Source organism: Lingula anatina, unplaced genomic scaffold (assembly GCF_051362555.1).
Source record: "Lingula anatina isolate TDL-2025a unplaced genomic scaffold, LinAna3.0 unanchor82, whole genome shotgun sequence".
NCBI classification, from domain to species: domain Eukaryota; kingdom Metazoa; phylum Brachiopoda; class Lingulata; order Lingulida; family Lingulidae; genus Lingula; species Lingula anatina.
This window is the reverse complement of record NW_028257603.1, coordinates 6,087,836-6,100,737: the sequence shown is the minus strand read 5'-3', so window position 1 is coordinate 6,100,737 and position 12,902 is coordinate 6,087,836. Positions and strand designations below refer to the sequence as shown.

The window sequence follows — 12,902 nt, the reverse complement described above, 5'->3', positions numbered from 1 at the left end:
CCGTGATCACAAGATATCACCAATAGATTTTTAGATTTTTAGAAAAATTTTTCATGTGAACGGTTCCAAAAATTGCATGCATAAAAGTGAAAATTTTGAATAAAATGTGTGCTCTAACAGTGCAACTGCTTTAAAATGGGCATGATGTGAGTCTCCCTGGCTGTGCTGGTTAAAAGATACACTGAATCGCTGTAGTTTTTTAATTCTTTGTTAGGTAAAGTTGACCAGAGTAAGGAGTTGCAGTCCAGACAAGAGAAAACTAGATGGTGTCAATGGGTAGCCATCACATATCCCTGCATTTCTCCATAGAGCAGCTCACCCCTTACCACACACGCATGTATACAAGCACGTACGCACACACATATACACACATCACTGCTTCATCCAAAGGTATTTAAAAATATAAATGTAAAGAAATCTACAATGTTAAAAGAATTTAGAATCAACCAACCCCCAGGGACAGCCCAACCCCCTGCTGCACTAAAATTCAAAAGTGCCCATTGTCAGGAACCACGGTATAGAAAAAAGTGTAATTAGTACTTTTAAAACTTTCATACATGGTATGGTATTAATTCAATCAGAGGAAGCCATTGTTTCATAAAATTCAGACATGGGAAGCCATGTTGTTTAAGTAGCTTCAGATAATACTTCACACCTTGCAGTTCAAATTTTAATGTCCTTTTTTTCGAAGCCAGTAATCTGTTAGAACTTGATTACAGGGAGTTATTAACGGTGACCACCAGGAAAGGGTGGACTTGTGTATGAAGTAACCAATCAGTTTTTAAGTTATGTGATTGACAGTTTAGTTGATAAAGTTAAGTATAAAAACCTGTAAGAGAGAGAAGTCATACTTGTATCATGTAACTCTTAGTGTAGCAAAATATATTCTGTTGAAGTTACAACATGGAGTCGTTTCATTCTATTCCGTGTGCAGATTTTAAGACAAGGAACCTGGGAATCTCCGTAGCAGTATTACAGATAGTGTTATCCAAAGATGTAAGCCTGTTGAGCCCAAACCCCTGGGATTATAATATTAAAGGGTCATTTAATGTAATGTGGGGGCCCCAGGGGGTTCCCCACACCATGTACATTTCTGATGATGGGTATACTAATCACCAAAATTTCAACTTCCTACCTGCAATGGTCTAGGAGAAAATAGCAGAAACTACAATGTGAAAAGAATTCAGAATCAACCAACCCCCGGGGACAGCACAACCCCCTGTTGCACTAAAATTCCAAAGTGAATATGCACATCCCTGATGATGGATCTTCCAATTCCCACAGTTTCAATATCCTATCTCTAAAGGTCTAGGAAGAGATCAGGGGCGGATCCAGAGATATTTTCTGACAGTCTTCCAAATTATCTTTGTTGATCCATCTTCCATTTTTGACCGTCTTCTGATCTCTTCAAACAGAAAAAATTAAATACCCGGCAATGCAAACTTGAAAATCTGACAGTCTTCCGGAAGACCCAGAAGACGGCCTAAATCCTCCCCTGGAGATAGCAGAAATTACAATGTCATAAGTATTTAGAATCAACTACCCCCAGGGACAGCCCAATCCCCTGTTGCACTAAAATTCCAATGTGCTCATGCACATCCCTGAAGATGGGTCTACCAATTCCCAAAGTTTCAACTTCCTATCTGCAATGGTCTAAGAGGAGATAGTGAAAATTACACATGTTGTAAGAATTTAGAATCAACCACCCCCCGGGAAAGCCCAACCCCTGTGGCACTAAAATTCCAAAATGCCCATGCACATCCCTGATGATGGATCTTCCAATTCCCATAGTTTCAATTTCCTATCTCTAACGGTCTAGGAGGAGATAGCAGAAATTACAATGTCATAAGAATTTTGAATCAAGTACCCCCCAGAGACAGCCCAATACCCTGTTGCACTAAAATTCCAATGTGCCCATGCACATCCCTAAAGATGGGTCCACCAATTCCCAAAGTTTCAACTTCCTACCTGCAATAGTCTAGGAGGAGATAGCCGAAATTACTAACACACAGACGCACAGATGGGCAGAATATCATGATCCCCGACTTTTTGTCCCAAAAGTGTGGGGATAATTATCGCAAGTATAACTGTTCATAAAAAGACTACAGCTCAACAATCTTCTTCATATCAATCACCTTTGTAAGAATGTTTGCATTATCAGCTGTATGATCAATACAAGCTTAAGTGGCATATATGTGTAAGCTAAATCAGCATTTTTTATCTTTTTTTTCCAATGGACATTACTTAAATTGTGTATAGTAATCTATAAAGTACAGAACACAAACACTGGAAAAAACTATACTTACTCTGAGTATATAACAGCTGAAGTAATTTCTTTCTCTGGAATACCATCATTTCCAAGGTACCACTTAAAATCCATTTGATCTTGGCTTGCCACTCCTGATGCCTCACAAGCAACTACTATGTTGCTGTGTAAATTCTTCTGTATTGTTAGACTATCAGGCACTAAGGCAATGCTGGGCTGTTGCACTGCTATGAACAGAAGAAAAAAGTTGTAAAATACAAATTTGACAAAAACGTCAGCCTTCTCTTATCTACAGGATGTTCCAAAAATGTACCCATTTAGAAATTTTATTAACGCAATAATAACTCTTCCTTTGAGATTCAAAATTCTGCAAGAAATACATTGTAAACAACGCATGGAAATATATTTTATTGCATTTTACCACTAATACGGCCGTTATTGTAGTAAAACTAAAATCTGTGCTTGTCAATAGGGCTTTCGATGCCTTTCTTCACGGTCGTTAAGGCATCCGTTGCCAATGACGTGGGGATGTCACGCGGATTCTCGCGTTCATTCGAGACCAAAATAACTTCTGGCGCGAAAAGCCTGATGCAATACGCAGACGTAAGTTGCGAGTTTTTGTACAGTGCATTGGATAACGAAAAGCCTAGAATAGCACACATTGTAGATATAAATGCATTTTGAGCAATAAGACTAATATATCTTATGAATCTTATATTATTGTTATGTAGTGTTGTTGTTGTCTGCTTTTCCCGCAGTTTTAAGTAGGTCACCAGAAACTATCGCTCGATATCGCTTGACTATGCAATGTCAGAGTGGGCTCCGTCAGTTAAAATCTCTTTAGAGATTTTAACAAAAAACCAAACGTTTAGGAAAAGAACCCTGGACTAACTTTGAATGCAGGAATGGGGTCGCTGACCATTGGTAAGTACGGGAAAATTGCCGTTTACTCCAGGAAAATCCAATTTTTGGCCAAAATGAAGAGTTATTATGACTTTAACATTGGGAAACTAAGATTGCCAACAACTTAAAACTACATTAATAACTCTTATGAACTATACATATCAGACAATTTTTTTAAATATTCACCTTTATCCTGATATAGTTTAAATGTATTGGGAATGTTTCAACAACTGGATACCATACCAGTGTAATGCACGTGTTTGTATAAAATAGCACTGTTTAGTGCAGTAACAATAATCATTCATCTAACAAATTTACAAACAACAACATGATATACTAAAGGCTCTGTCACACGCGTAAATATGTGCATTTATAAGAAGCATACAATTTACATCAATTATACGTATTATTTTGAGCGTATGTTACAGTGTATCATTGTTTCCAGCATATTAAGATTTAAGCAGTGTATGGGATTGTTTGTGAACATACTCAAAATAATTCTTATCTCCCTCTGAGTATGTGAACATATATGTCTCAAGTATGCAGACAAACATTTGTGTATGAGACATTCATAAAATTAGAACAATACAATACAATACAATACAATACAATACAATACAATACAATAAATTTTATTTCATGTCGGTTACAAATTGAATGGAAACATTAGCTTTACAGCTATTCTCCGACTGTATAAGGACAAAAACATATCTACGATAATGCAATATTACACATGAAGTCTAGTAAAAAAAAAAAAAAAAAAAAAAAAAAAAATCTACAAAGAGTAAACAAAAACACGAAATCTATTAAGATAACAATTTAGAAAAAAGAGAAAAAAGTTTTTTTTTATGGGAAATGTGCAGAATGCTATACCTAAATCGACTGTGAAAAACAGACAATTTTACATACTAGTACAATGCTCAATGATACAGTTATATAAACAATGTAAACATGACGTATTATTACACATTTTCACTAAAAGCATATAGGTTGCACAGGCTACATCTGCATTTGGGTCCTTCCCAAAGCCTTAAAAGTGATTTAAACTCATTTGAATTGATGCTTTGCTTTAAGTCATTTGAGAGATCATTCCATATTTTTCGCCCAAGATATGATAAGGATTTTTTGCCATATGTCACTGTGTTAAATCTGGGAATATTTAGAGTCTTTTCTCCTCTAAGGTTATAACTTGTTGTTCTTTCTTGGAAAAGGTCGGAGATGTAGGAAGGTGCAAGTCCATGTATAGCTTTGTAAACCTCAAGTGCAAGCATACGTAGCCTGTTCAAGTGCAGAGTGCTGAGGCCTGACATATTTAAAAGCTCGTCGTAACTGCTTGTGTGGTTGTCGTAGACAAATCTTAGACCCCTTTCCTGTATCTTTTCTAATTTTTTCATATTTCCCTCACCACAAAAGTGCCATACTAACGGACAATAATTAAAGTTTGATAATGTAAAGTGCCTGAAAATGGCAAGCCGACTTGGGATATCTAGATGAGCTGAAAGCCTTTTCAGTGTGTTTAATTGACATGCTGTTTTTGAACATAATTCTGAAATGTGTTTGTTAAAAGTCAGTCTTGAGTCAAAGTAAACCCCAAGGAGCTTGACCCAAGGTTCTGGTTTCACCAATTTTCCATTGAAGAATAACTGCTCATCACTATGGTTGACTCCTGTTTTGCCAATAAAAATAGCTTGGAATTTTTCAGGGTTAGCTTCCATCTCGTTTAAAGAGAACCAGTTTATAGCATTTTGTGCATCATATTCGAGCTCCCTTTTTAAGGTATCAAAGTCTGGGTGTGCAGCACTTAAGGTGTTATCATCTGCGTAGTTGTAGAGGTGACAATTTTCAATAGAATGAAAGATGTCATTTATGAAAATGTTGAACAGCAGGGGACCAATGATGGAACCTTGAGGAACACCTTTATGTAGATTTTCCCAACAGCTTAGAGTATCGCCGACTTTCACTCGCTGTTTTCTTTTACTCAAGTAGCTGTGCATTAAGTCTAAGGCATTTTTGTCGAGACCATATGCCTCTAATTTGGCAAGTAGTAAAGTGTGTGGTATACTGTCAAATGCCTTCGATAGGTCCATTAGAACTGCGCCAACATATTTGTTTTTGTCTAAACTTTGTTTCCAGTCCTCTACCATTTTGATCAAGAGTGTCTGGCAGCTATGTCCATGCCTGAATGCCGAAAGGTACGGAGAAAAAATGTCTGAGAAAAAAGAGTTCAGTTGTTCTGCCATAATCCCTTCATATATTTTTGAAAATACTGGGAGCACACTTACTGGCCTATAATTTTCCTTGTCAGAAGTGTCCTTTTTCTTATGGATGGGTGTAACATCGGCCTTTTTCAGGTCAGAAAAGAAGCAGTTTTCTGTCATGCCTCTATTGATACATTTGGTAAGGGGACCCGCAATTGAGGCAGCTGCTATTTTCACAATTTTTGGAGAAATGTTGTCGTGTCCTGTGCTTTTCTTTGTATCAATTTTAGTCAATCGATTGTAGACATTTTGTTCCGACACGGGCATGAAATGAAAAACTTTTTCTTCAGCCTGATTTTCTTTTATGTAGCGAATACTGGAGTGATTCTCATAATGGCTGATTTCCACTGGATCCGAGGAGCTGTTTCTCCCAATGTGGGAGGCTACATTAGTAAAGTGATTATTGAATATGCTGGCAATCTCTGTCCGTGAATTTACTACTGTGTCATTTTCTATGAGAACAATGTCATTGCAGCCAGAGTTTGATTTTTTGCTCACAAACGGTTTAATTGTTTTCCAGAAATTTGGGTTTTTTGCACCTCCTGTACATCTCTCCATAAAATAGTTTTTAATACTGTTCCTCCGGAGTTTTGCACATTTGTTTCGCATTTGTCTGAAGTCCTCCCAATTTTGTGATGTTCTACTTTTATAAAACCTATTTCTTAGCTGTTGTTTTCTACTGACACACTTTCTGTATTCACTGTTCATAAAGGGAGCATTTCTCCCTTTGATCCTTTTGGTTTTCATTGGCAAGTGTTTATCTACTTTGTCACTAAAGAGGTTGTTGAAAGTGTTGAAAGCATCCTCAGCGTCATCAAAGAAAGAACAATAGATATACAAAGCTTAAAAATGAATCTAACAAATATTTCTATACAATCTACAATTCATATCGCGTTTCAATATGAGAGAAATGCGATCTTGAAAATCTCTTGACAATATCTAAGCTGTGCATATTAAACATGCCAAATTGGAAGCTAAGGGGTCTTGCAGCTTAAAACCTTTATTAGGATAACCAGCATATCAAGAAGAAAATCAGAGAGGTGATACCGCTTATGGGTATTATATCACTAGCTGGAGCTAGGATCCAAAATAATATTTTGGATCCTAGGCTGGAGTAAGCACATTCATAAGAAAAACAAAATGAAAAGGGACACCACTTCCAGTGTTGTGCTTGACAAGCTCTACAAAATGCAATAAGCAAGAGTTCTTAATTTTTTATTTAAAAATGTAATTAATAACTAAATCATCGGGATAAGTAAAAGGTAAAATCCAAACTTGTGAAGTGATGTTCATGGCGAATAAAAGGTCAAATTCAAGGTCACAGGAAGACTCAACATATGAGTTCCTATTAACCTTTTTCATCTTTTGCGGAAATACGAAGTGCGCATGACAGGAACCGCGCGCCACAGGGGTCATGGTAGTCCTCTGCTGTTTCCAGCATGGCAATGTTAGGTCATAGAAGTTTCTCTACTTCTATGGTTAGGTGTAGATGATGTACAAGGTGTGCATATAAAAAGGTCGTATGAAGCGTGCATTGCTTTCTGTCAAACTAAAAAGGTGGCTGAAGCACAGAAATGCGTAAAATGTAAGCAAGAAACGGCTACAGTTTTGTGCAGAGAAGGTGACATTACGGATACGCTTACTCCAAAAACGATTAAGTTGTCTTACGTACGCCCCTTAAGAGGACAAAAGAATTGTGTGAAAATCCGTAGGCTAAAGGACAATGCCGACTTACGTACATCTTACTCACATCTTACGTACATCTTACACACATGCAGCGATGAGTAAAAAGGGGTGGGCTTATGCAAATAGGGTGACGGCGGGGTGTTTCTCGCCTTACGGCAACACAATCATGTTTGAAAAGAGGCGTGATATATGATCTTGCTTAATTGTGGGCTATTAAATCGTCCTCTGTTACGCTGCGACGCGACCCTTTGCCCTGGTTAGAATAGGAAGCTTAAGAGTAATTCACATTGATTTACTGATTTCTTGTAAATGATACCTTTGTCAACGAGTCGGTGATATGTCACGGTATTGTGGTCTATAATAGTGCAGGTCCAGTTTCCCGCTAACTGTGATGCAACCCAGGCATAACTTTGACTAAGTGAGTCAGTGAGCCGACTTTAAAATGGCCAAAAAAGAAAAATAAATAAATAAAATTTAAACCAAAAATAATTTCCCTTTTTTCACCGACGTCCGACTAATCATACTGTTCAATCGGAATAACATAAATGCGAAAACTAATAAGTTAATAAGTTTCACGGCACTCTCACGTCACATGACTGCCTACAAGTTTAACGAAGGCCATTTGTGCCAAGGTAAACGCTTGGTTCATTTCCTCTAGCTTCCGGTTTTTAAGCCAATCAGTACTTCGTTGATATTTTACACTACACGTACTACTACATGTGTCAAATTAATGCAAAATGGCGGGAAAGTGTGCTGGAGTAGCCGTCTTGATTTAAGCAGGAATTTGACCACTGTTGTGTGGCTCAGTTTATAGTGAAGTAGGGACCAAAATTATTATGCAAAATGGTCTGTCCGGTCAGTGTTACAGATGTTTTAGGCAATTTTATTGACTGCTTTCTGTCAGAAATGAACATATCAACTGCACAACTTGCGTCACGTGTGGAGTGTTTCAAGAGGGAACCAGCAGCGTAAAAGCATGTTTTTTATTATTATTTTGTAATTTACAAGAATGATTCGTAGAATTGACATTTATTTAGACAAATAAAATATTGAGAAGAAATTGCTGTTTTTGTCCAAAAATAGCTTTTCTCTGTTTTAGTTTTTACCATTGTCTAATGTAGTGTTGAAAGTGAGTTACCAAAAAGTCATGATTTTGAAATATATTTTTCACCCCCTCCGACCTCTGTCAAAAATGAAAATTGTTTAAGAAACAATAAATTAAAGAAAATCTGCCCAACCCGCACTGAATAGTGTGAGTGACGCAATGTTACCATTGCATGGTTGGTGCTCACTGGATTTTTCTGAATCTGAGAGCATGTGGGCATGTGCCATCAGATTCGCGCCTGCTGGACATGCCAACAGACTGGTGATTCTACGTGTTACACCGCCTTATATAGCTTTAGGAGTGACCTTTGACCTGCATTAACCCTCATTGGGTAGCGAGTGACGCAATGTCTAGAAACCATTGCATGGTGTGTGGTCACTGGATTGAACATGAGTCTTCTTGCTTTTCTTTCTTTTTTTTTCATTTGAAGGAATATGTTACCCCAGAAAAAGTTGAATTGCATACGGATTACTTATACACTTTCAGGTATACTATGACCTCGCGTTTATGTAACTTAGCGACTGCATTGCGCATAATTTGAAAAAATGTATTTTACAGGGCGAACGGTGCCATTTGGTACGGTTAAGAACTATGATTCAGCTAGTCTTAATTCTAATTTCAAGAGGGGACCAGAAATCTGGATGTCCGACCAAGCAAGTCTAAACATGTCGGAGCTGGACGATTTGGGGTTTACCGTACATTTGTACAAGTTAATTTATGTAATTTTTTGTGTTAATAAAATTACATTATTCTTTTTACCTACTTTATATTTTTATAAATTATATTTATATTATTTGTCAAACTATTCTCAAAATAAATACAACACAGACTGCAAGGATGCCCATTTACCTTCACCTGCAGTTCTGCACGCAATTTTTCTTTTAAAAGGTGTAACCCTCATTGAGCAGTGCAAGTGATGCAATATCACCAGTGCCTGGTGGTTAGTTACTGGATTATACTGAGGCTGTTGGTCTTTCCAGCAGCCTCGCCTGTTGGCAAGACCAACAGACTGGTGAAAATGTGTAATGAACCGCCTTTGATAGACCCCGGGTTCGAGTGTCCTTGAACTTGACCCATTGTAAGGCCCTCAATATCGGTGTTGTTTTCTGTTCATTTTTAACCAGGAAGCAAAAGACTTGCTTCACGTTCACGACAATTTTCCTTTTTTTCTGTCTCTCTTTCATTTAAAGGGTTATTTAACCTCAGAAAATGTTGAAATGCATATGAATTGCTTATACATTTACCCTATGACCAAATGTTTATATAACTTGCACATAATTTGTTAGTTGGTGGTTATTATCGCTAGGGAATCTCCAAACATGAATCAGCTTTAAATTAACCTGAATTGAAAGTGTTCCTTTCAAGTTAATGCTGTCCCTGGTTTTATATCTTGTTCTGCTTGCTTGACTATCGCCAGAGGCTTAAGGCGTGAATATCACTGTACCACTACCTTTGTTAAACGCACAATTACAGGCCAGTCATTATCAGTGGGGGTGAGGGGGGGGGGGGGGTAAACACTACATCAATTGTATTACAGTATTTAGAGGCTGTGTCTGCTTTGACAAGAATCAGTATGGTGTACAATTCTAGATAGTAAAGAGGTGCTAATAGTAATCCGTAATTATGCCGTTTCTTTAGCACATCCCTCCCTCCTTGATTTTTGTTTGCTTACTAGTCGATACCCTATTTAGCGCAGTCTAATTTTAAGAGTGTTGTGGGTTTTTTTTAATTTGTTAAAGCAACGTCCAATCCTATGTAATGAACATCAAACTTACAGATCACACCAACAACATAACATCTTAACGGAACCTTCTTTCTGTAATGTTTGAGTTAATTGGTGGTGGGCAGAGTCTTATTATTCAATGATGATAATAATAATTGTAGAAATAGGGCTACAAGATTTCCTCTTGGGATGATAATTTCACTGTTGTCAGGTGCTGGTTTCGTATCGGCAGTTGCCGCAGGGAGCGTGATTGAAATCAAACTTTGCACATCTTGAAAGTTTAAGTCGGACAAAAGATTTTCAGGTGACACTCTTAATCAGAGCTGCCACGTAAGCTAACAGTTTAATTACTGCAACGTACAGGTAAATTGAGAGTTCCGATAAAATCACCTACTTCCTATCTCTCCATCAACATATTTCTTAAGACTGCCTTTATTTTCGTTCACTGTTCAACAAGGATAATTATCAAACGAAGAACATTGTATGGAGAAGAGATTTTTATTCATTATTTTATTCATGAAACAACAAGCAAACTGCTCGTTTCAGCAGAAGGATGGGAATATAAAACCATTAATTTAAAATAAAGTTATTAGAAAACTGCTTGCTTAAAGCATTCCATCAAGATACACGTGAACTAAATCTGTATTGAATAAGTTGTATGAATAATGTCATAAAATAATATTTGCTATATGAATATATGCCAGACATTTCACTCATTGCGATAGATAGAACATTCTGATATAAATTCGAAAAAAAAAAAAAAAAACAGAAGGTACTGGTGACAGCCCGTATCGGTAATGTATAATTTGGCAGAGCAAGCTTTCATGCACCAAACCAAGCAAATTTCAAAAAACAATTTTTGTAACATATTTATTGGTAATGGTAGCCGGTCACATTCCTTGGAAACATTTTATAACCATGCTGGCAGAAATTAATAGAAAAGTGCAATAAAAACAGATTTGCTAGGTCAGCAACTAGATGAATTATCGATGAAGGTTACTTCTGACAAATGAATTGCGGTAAAAATGATAAAAATTTTCACCACAATCAAAATAAGCCGTAAAGCCAAAATGTCACATAAGATGACAAAATTACAAGTAAGACGTGGCACTTCTTTGACATTTTAAGTCGAACAAAAGATTTTGGTGACACGTTTTATCAGAGCTTACCTGCCACGTAAGTTAGATTAATAACTCCAAAGTACAGGTAGATTGAGATTTTCGATAAGATCATCTCCATCTCCGCAATTCTTTGAAGCGTCCGATAAGAACTTAAGGGACCCGGGCACGTGGATTACACACAGTTACCATGATCGTTGATTATCTTCCTTAAATGCTTGCTTAAGCTCCGTACTTTTTGTCGACTCCATGTTCTTAGAAAAACCTTTTAAAAACCCTTTCTACAAGATTTAATTTGACGTACGAGTCAATGGATATTATTGTCGACGTCTTAATCTCCAATTGAATACTCCGCGCCGCTTTATAATTAAAAGTAAAAAAAAAAGAAAAAAGAAAAACGTGTTTGGATAGATTACCCGGTCCCTGTTGTTCTTCGTGATCGAAAATGATGTTAAAAGGTTAAAAGGTTGGGGCAAAGCCAGGCTAAACTGCAATCAATTATATGTTCAAAATTTATAATAGTGTGAGCATTTCAATGTAATAATTTGAGATGAAATTGATATGACTCAAGGAAAAACGTAAAATACGCCGTCTTAAGCCTAGGTCCCAACCGAACGTACGGGCTGCTACGTGTGGCCTACGGCCATAAAAATGGGGAAAAAGTGGGAGTTCGTGCGTGAGGAGCACGACCATAGTGCGACTTTTGGAGGACGCAAACAGCGCGTAGAAACTTTCGACATGATCAACAGCCGCTACGTGCGATCTCGCTACGTCCTAGCCGGACGCTAGTAACCTGAAAACCGTGCGTCCAAAACGTAGTGGGGACCTTGGCTTAGGGTTATGGATCCTTTATTTTCAACATTCAGAATCAACAACACAGGGGAAATTTGAAATTTACAACACAATTAACAGCAAAAAAATAAGTAACTATGTGCTATATACGCAGCAAAAACGTCTATTGAAACCATTTTAGGAGTAGTATTTTATATTGTAACTGAGCCTTGAGAACCAAGACATCCTTAAGAAAGAAAATACTATCTAAAATACTATCTAAAGGACGAATACCATGAAAGCGTACCCCATATAGATGAACAATGATTGTGTGCAGTCGGGCAGATAATCAGATAAGCGGCTGGGACTTGGGAGATGACAATTTACGCTGTCGCTCAGCAGCATCAGTAGAGGGAGAGGTGGCAATTAAGGCTGTCACTCATCACCTCAAACGAGGCCAACTCGACTTACTTCCCGTAACCCAGCTGACTTACGATAAGCATTGTGGCCTATTGTGTTTACCCTGTAATTATGTTAAATGTGCGATACGTAAGATTAGGGTCGTTTATCCGTATCCGTAATGTCATCTTCTCTGCACAAAACTGTATTTGGACGGAGAATCAAGCAATTAAATGTTTTCTTTCTCAGTTTAAATACGATGCGCTGTACAACTAGACTTCACCTAAGCGTCCGAGCCTTAATTGGCTGCACTTTCAATAGTGATGACAAACTAAAGCTTCAGAGTTCTTTTAAATGCTTCCGATAATAATGATATGCGAAAGAGACTCGTTATTTTTTTATATATAAAATCAAAATAGCCAGTAGACTTGTACACAGCTTTCAAGAGTGTGGACAGGTGCGTAGGTCTACGTCTTCACAATATTACATGTATATATGCAAGCTGTGGCGATATCACCTCATTCACCGGCAGTGTCAATTCTTTACCATTTTTACGTCTTATTTGAAGGATGTCTTAAGAGATTTTTGAAGTGATAAAATGAAAAGATTCCCTGCATTGTTTGACTCGTACCTACTGTGTACTGACATGCAGATCGTTCGTCGGTGAACTGAT

The 12,902-nt window shown here is 37.4% G+C and overlaps 1 protein-coding gene across 18 annotated transcripts in view; it reads right to left on the bottom strand.

The window, feature by feature from the left end:
• The window catches only part of LOC147759294 (fasciclin-2-like), a 130,051-nt gene that overhangs the window by 57,619 nt on the left and 59,530 nt on the right, over positions 1-12,902 (bottom strand). For 17 of the 18 annotated variants that reach the window (XR_015331606.1, XR_015331603.1, XR_015331605.1 and 14 more), the window contains one exon: positions 2,307-2,493. Coding sequence is in view for 12 of the 18 variants with exons in the window: in XM_086998494.1 (XP_086854620.1) it covers positions 2,307-2,493 (187 nt within the window). In the remaining 6 variants the exon portion in view is untranslated. The remainder of the gene's footprint in view (positions 1-2,306; positions 2,494-12,902) is intronic. The other variant, XM_086998496.1, reaches the window with a different exon arrangement.